A 6000-nucleotide genomic window follows, 5' to 3' on the forward strand; every position below is an offset into this window, starting at 1 on the left:
CAGAGCTGATTGAGCGCAGTAGAGTGACCTCTGGGCAATCTCCTTGGACCCACTGGCGAAAACCGTGGGTCTCTAGTCCATTCAGGGGCTGAGTTGTGGGATCCTTGGCGTGGATAGTGGCGTGATGGCGAGACTCCGCCTTCGGGTCAGAGCTGGTCGTGGACAGTGTACCTCTCTCCAGGCCACCCACCTGCCCCCACCAGTGAAGACCCTGTTTCTCTAGCCCTCTCAGGGGCTGATTTGTGGGGTCCGTGGCGTGGACAGTGGCGTGGTGGCAAGTCTCCGCCCCCTCGCGTCATATTGGCTCGGGGGCTGTGGACCCCTCTACAAACCCTTTATACACATTATTTGACCTTTCAATTCTCTTCACTTACATAAACATTGAGTTTGTGGGCTCTGAAATAATAAAGAAATATAATGTATAACTAACAAATACTTAAATAAACTAAATAGCCTAACTCAAATACTCATTGAATTGCTGAACCTGAACAACGAACAGTCTATCTAAGCCTGTTGCTGCCCACTGAACAAGGAACACAACCTCTACTTAGATAGACTTTCTCGGGTCTAAAATGTGGACCCAAAACCGAGATGGACCCGAGACATTCGTTCCGAGATCCGACTAAATCCGATCATTTTTAAAAATATGTATACCGGACCCGATTTTGCCCGAGAGCAGGAGTAGGACAGAGACCCGAGACCCGAGTCGGATCGGGTATTTTACGGATCCGACAAGTAGTAGTAGCAAGTAGCCTAGTAGCATTAATCGCTTAGGCTGTCACGGCTGTTGGCTTGCATGCTGTTGCATCACAGTTTGATGGAATTGCGATTTAGTCTCTCAATCTTGACAGGATCAATCGCTGTTTTGTCAGGCTGTGGTGGCAGCATGGAAATGAAACGGCCGTAAATAAATAAGGCTACACAAAACTGCCGCTAGGTTTGACCTCTTTATATTCATTTTCTTTAAGCTGATTTTTCACAAGGTAGGCTACTGGTGGTGGCGAAGACCCGAACCCAATTGACCATAATAAAAGCGTGGAAATGTGGACCCGGACCCGTATGGGTCTCGGGTCCGGTTCGGGTCCTCTTGGATTTACCCGACCCGTGAAGACCTCTATATCTAAGCCTGTTGCTGCCCTCCTGTGGCGAAAATGGTAAATGCTCTTGTGGTAGCAACATAGATCTGCAGGTTTTGGGACCACTGCCTCTTGTAGTAGCAACATAGAACTGCAGGTCAACAACGGGACAAAGGCAGTGACGACTACTGGACATTTGCTATTCTAGCATATATAGCATATTTTTTGTGGCCAGCCATGCACAAAAAAGAAAGTTTGACAGTAAAGATGTTTTTTTTGTTTAGTGTTGTATAAGAGAAAAAATCAACAACAATGCACTGTTAGACTCAGAGATTTTTGACGTAGATGCTTGACGTTGAATGGTTATTCTGGTGTAAAGAAAACATCTTAAGGGGAGGGATGTAATGTACCTGTTGAGTATCCGTAGTTCTGACGTAGGTCGTATAGTATGTGCCCCGGACCGGAATTCAATTCAGATTAAAACACACACACGAGTGTTACCTTGTTGTCCGTCTCCATTCTTATAAAATATATCACAGTGTATGACAGAGCTGGTGTATGACAGAGCTGGTGTACGACAGAGCTGGTCTATGACAGAGCTGGTGTACGACAGAGCTGGTCTATGACAGAGCTGGTCTATGACAGAGCTGGTCTATGACAGAGCTGGTGTATGACAGCTGGTGTATCACACTGGTGTATAGCTACAGTACCAATAGCACTAGCTATACTGTCAGTTCTTCTGGGGCTGGTATCAATGTTGATTTGGTCTGGTATCTCCCTCCTTCACGTAGTAGAACGCTGGTCTCCCCGCTGGTCTCCCCACACACAGATTAAGCCAGTAGAACTAAGAAGGCCCTGCTATAGAGACTCAATTATAGCCCTGCTAGAGAGATGTTGACTCTTGGACCAGACTTGATCAGTCTGGAAAACAGACAGAATGTGATACAATCCCCTGTTATGTTGCGCTACAATTGGATATGATAGAATAGCATTTGATGTATCATAGCAACCGTACGAACCCCTCTCCTGTGCCCCCCCTCCCCCAGTACGACCCCCAGTTCGGCGACGCCTTCTGGAACAGTGCCAAGTACAACATGGTCAGCTACCTGCTGAGGATGATGACCAGCTGGGCCATCGTCTGCAACGTGTGGTACCTGCCTGCCATGCACCAGCAGGTGTTCAGCAAACACACACACACACACGCACGCACACATACACACACACACACACACAACACCTACAAACACAGTACACCTACAGTACACACACACACACACACACACACAGGAGGACACCTACAAACACAGTACACCTACAGTACACACACACACACACACACAGGAGGACGCCTACAAACACAGTACACCTACAGTACACACACACACACACACACAGGAGGACGCCTACAAACAGTACACACGCACACACAGTACACCTACAGTACACACACATACACACACACACACACACACAGGAGGACACCTACAAACACAGTACACCTACAGTACACACACACACACACACACACACAGGAGGACGCCTACAAACAGTACGCACACACACACACACACACACACACACACACACACAGGAGGACACCTACAAACACAGTACACCTACAGTACACACACACACACAGGAGGACGCCTTCAAACACAGTACACTTACAGTACACACACACACACACGCAGGAGGACACCTACAAACAGTACACACGCACACATAGTACACCTACAGTACACACACATACACACACACACACACACACAGGAGGACACCTACAAACACAGTACACCTACAGTACACACACACGAAGACGCCTACAAACATAGTGTACACACACACACACACACACACACAGGAGGACACCTACAAACACAGTACACACACATAGCATACATACACAGTACACAGTACACATACACATAGCATACACAATACACACACATATATATATAGTACACACACCCACTTTAATCATTTATTTATATCCACATGAATAAAAATACAAAGGACATAAACACTAACAGTGCCGTCAGACATTAGGAGTCAGCCAGTTACATAAGTGCCTAGTTGGCCTCACATTGTTACATACAGTACACACAAGATGATGACAATGACAGGTCAAAAGGACACAAACACAGGGGGACACCTACTGTACACCTGCTGTACTGCACATACACACAGACACACGGTTATACCAACACACGCTCACAGACAGACACCCTCTGTTTGCCAGGAGGGGGAGGATGCGGTCCAGTTCGCCAGCAGAGTCAAGTCTGCCATCGCTCACCGGGGGGGCCTGGTGGACCTGTCCTGGTAAGACGATCCTCACACTACAGCAGTTCACTCATCCTCTCACTACTACAGCTGTTCACTCATCCTCTCACTACAGCTGCTCATTCATCCTCACACTACAGCTGTTCATTCATCCCCTCACTACTACAGCTGTTCACTCATCCTCTCACTACAGCTGCTCATTCATCCTCACACTACTACGGCTGTTCATTCATCCTCTCACTACAGCTGTTCACTCATCCTCTCACTACAGCTGTTCATTCATCCTCTCACTACTACAGCTGTTCATTCATCCTCTCACTACAGCTGTTCATTCATCCTCTCACTACAGCGGTTCATTCATCTCACTACAGCTGTTCATTCATCCTCTCACTACTACAGCTGTTCATTCATCCTCTCACTACTACAGCTGTTCATTCATCTCACTACAGCTGTTCATTCATCCTCTCACTACTACAGCTGTTCATTCATCCTCTCACTACAGCTGCTCATTCATCCTCTCACTACTACAGCTGTTCATTCATCCTCTCACTACAGCTGCTCATTCATCCTCACACTGCTATATAGCTGTTCATTCAAGGAAACAGCACCTCTTTATATATCTTCTGTTAATCTGAGTATTGTTCTGTGTACTGTAGGCACCTGTGTGTTCATGAATCTTCCTTTTAGTTTGTGATTGCAAATGATAACTAACATAAATAATAATGTACTGTACTGTTCAATATACTGAAACTATAATATCATGCCTGTGTGTGTGTGTGTGTGTGTGCGTGTGTGCGTGTGCGTGTGCGTGTGCGTGTGTGTGTGTGTGTGTGTGCGTGCGCGTAGGGACGGAGGTTTGAAGAGGGCCAAGGTGAAGGAGACATTTAAGGAGCAGCAGCAGAAGCAGTACTGTAACATGGTCCTGGGCTCTGAGGACAGTAGCAGCAGTGACTGACACACACACACACACACACACACACACACACACACACACACACACACACACACACACAGGAGTTCATACTGGAGATGATCCTCACTGCCTGAGTACTGTCTCACTGACTGGACTAACTAGCAATATGAACTATTAGAGCAGGCGTCCCCATGAAGGCCCTGGTGTTCTCTCTGTGGACCAGCTCTCTGTCCAGAGGAGTGGAGGCAGACTGGATGAAATCACTGGATTTTTTAGTTTACCAACTGCTGTAATTCTGTTGACGGAATTTTGATGAAATAGTTGTCATTGTTGGATGAGGAAGCTGGGATGTCATCGATACCACCCACTGTTCATTCACAACCGGTTGGGATGATCGATCACGGGATGAAATAAATGTTTGCACAACTAAAAAAAAAAAAGACGTCTTGCCTTTTTTTTCATGTCATTTATATGATCCCATTCACAGACATCACCATGGCGAAAGAAGCAAGGGGCAAAGCCAGGTTTATGGCACACAACCAGGAAGTAATACAGGACAGTGTTTGGGCAGGAACGCCTGCGGGATACGAAGCGTCCCATTTGAAATACTGTGTCCGTGTGTTTGAACACGTCTTTGTTCAGAGCAGAGTACACATTTTTGATTTCTTGGAGCCGCCTTCTCTACCTTCTGGTTTTCCTGAGGAGTCCCCAACGCTGTCCCCGTGTTTCTGCTGCGTCTCGCTGTCTCTGGTCAGTCCTGGAGGGGTTGGGAGGGCCGTGGTTAGGGGGTTCCCTCCTCAGCGAGGGAACTATCTCCAGTGTTGACCAATTAAAGGAACCCGCCAACTTCTGGGGAAATTTGTGTATTTGCCATCTTCCCCAGAGTCAGATAAGAAGATACACACCCTTCTCTTCTGTGTGTGGAGAACTGTAGGAAGCATTGAGACCCATTAGAGCCGTTAGTCTACTGTAGGCTAATGTTTCAAATCCACATAGTGATTGAGCTAAGCTAGGCTAACGGCTCTAATGGGTCTCAATGCTTCCTACTGCACACAGAGAAAAGAAGGGTGTGCATCTTCTTGCATGACTCTGTGGAAGATGACAAATGAGCTTATTTCCCCCAAAGTTGGCGTGTTCCTTTAAGCACCTGGAGGGAGTGAAGCGGTGTTCTCACTTTCCTGGTCAGCCTGCTGCCGGCCGCCGTCCGCGGAGGAATCAGACCAACGCTATCAGGACAGGACAGGAGACAACAAGCAGTTTCATTGCAATTGTTTGTGTTTCTGTCTCAGTGGCGGGTGTTTGTTTGTTTGTGTTCCTGTCTCAGTGCGGGGTGTTTGTTTGTGTTCCTGTCTCAGTGCGGGGTGTTTGTTTGTTTGTTTGTTTGTGTTCCTGTCTCAGTGCGGGGGTGTTTGTTTGTTTGTGTTCCTGTCTCAGTGGGGGGTGTTTGTTTGTTTGTGTTCCTGTCTCAGTGCAGCGTGTTTGCTTGTTTGTTTGTGTTCCTGTCTCAGTGGGGGGTGTTTGCTTGTTTGTTTGTGTTCCTGTCTCAGTGTGGGGTGTTTGCTTGTTTGTTTGTGTTCCTGTCTCAGTGCGGGGTGTTTGTTTGTTTGTTTTGCTGTCTCAGTGAAGGGTGTTTGTTTGTTTGTGTTCCTGTCTCAGTGGGGGGTGTTTGCTTGTTTGTTTGTTTTGCTGTCTCAGTGCGGGGTGTTTGCTTGTTTGTTTGTTTTGCTGTCT

General features: G+C 47.1%; 1 protein-coding gene across 1 annotated transcript in view; it reads left to right on the forward strand.

The window, feature by feature from the left end:
• agpat9l (1-acylglycerol-3-phosphate O-acyltransferase 9, like) overlaps nt 1–4685 on the forward strand; it is a 63550-nt gene extending 58865 nt beyond the window's left edge. The window contains exons 12-14 of the mRNA XM_084439273.1: nt 2123–2251; nt 3316–3395; nt 4203–4685. Coding sequence (XP_084295399.1) covers nt 2123–2251; nt 3316–3395; nt 4203–4311 — 318 coding nt within the window. The 3' untranslated portion in view covers nt 4312–4685. The remainder of the gene's footprint in view (nt 1–2122; nt 2252–3315; nt 3396–4202) is intronic.
• The last annotated feature ends 1315 nt before the right edge of the window (nt 4686–6000 follow it).

The sequence above is a fragment of the Borostomias antarcticus genome (genome assembly GCF_949987555.1).
Source record: "Borostomias antarcticus genome assembly, chromosome: 6".
NCBI lineage: Eukaryota > Metazoa > Chordata > Actinopteri > Stomiiformes > Stomiidae > Borostomias > Borostomias antarcticus.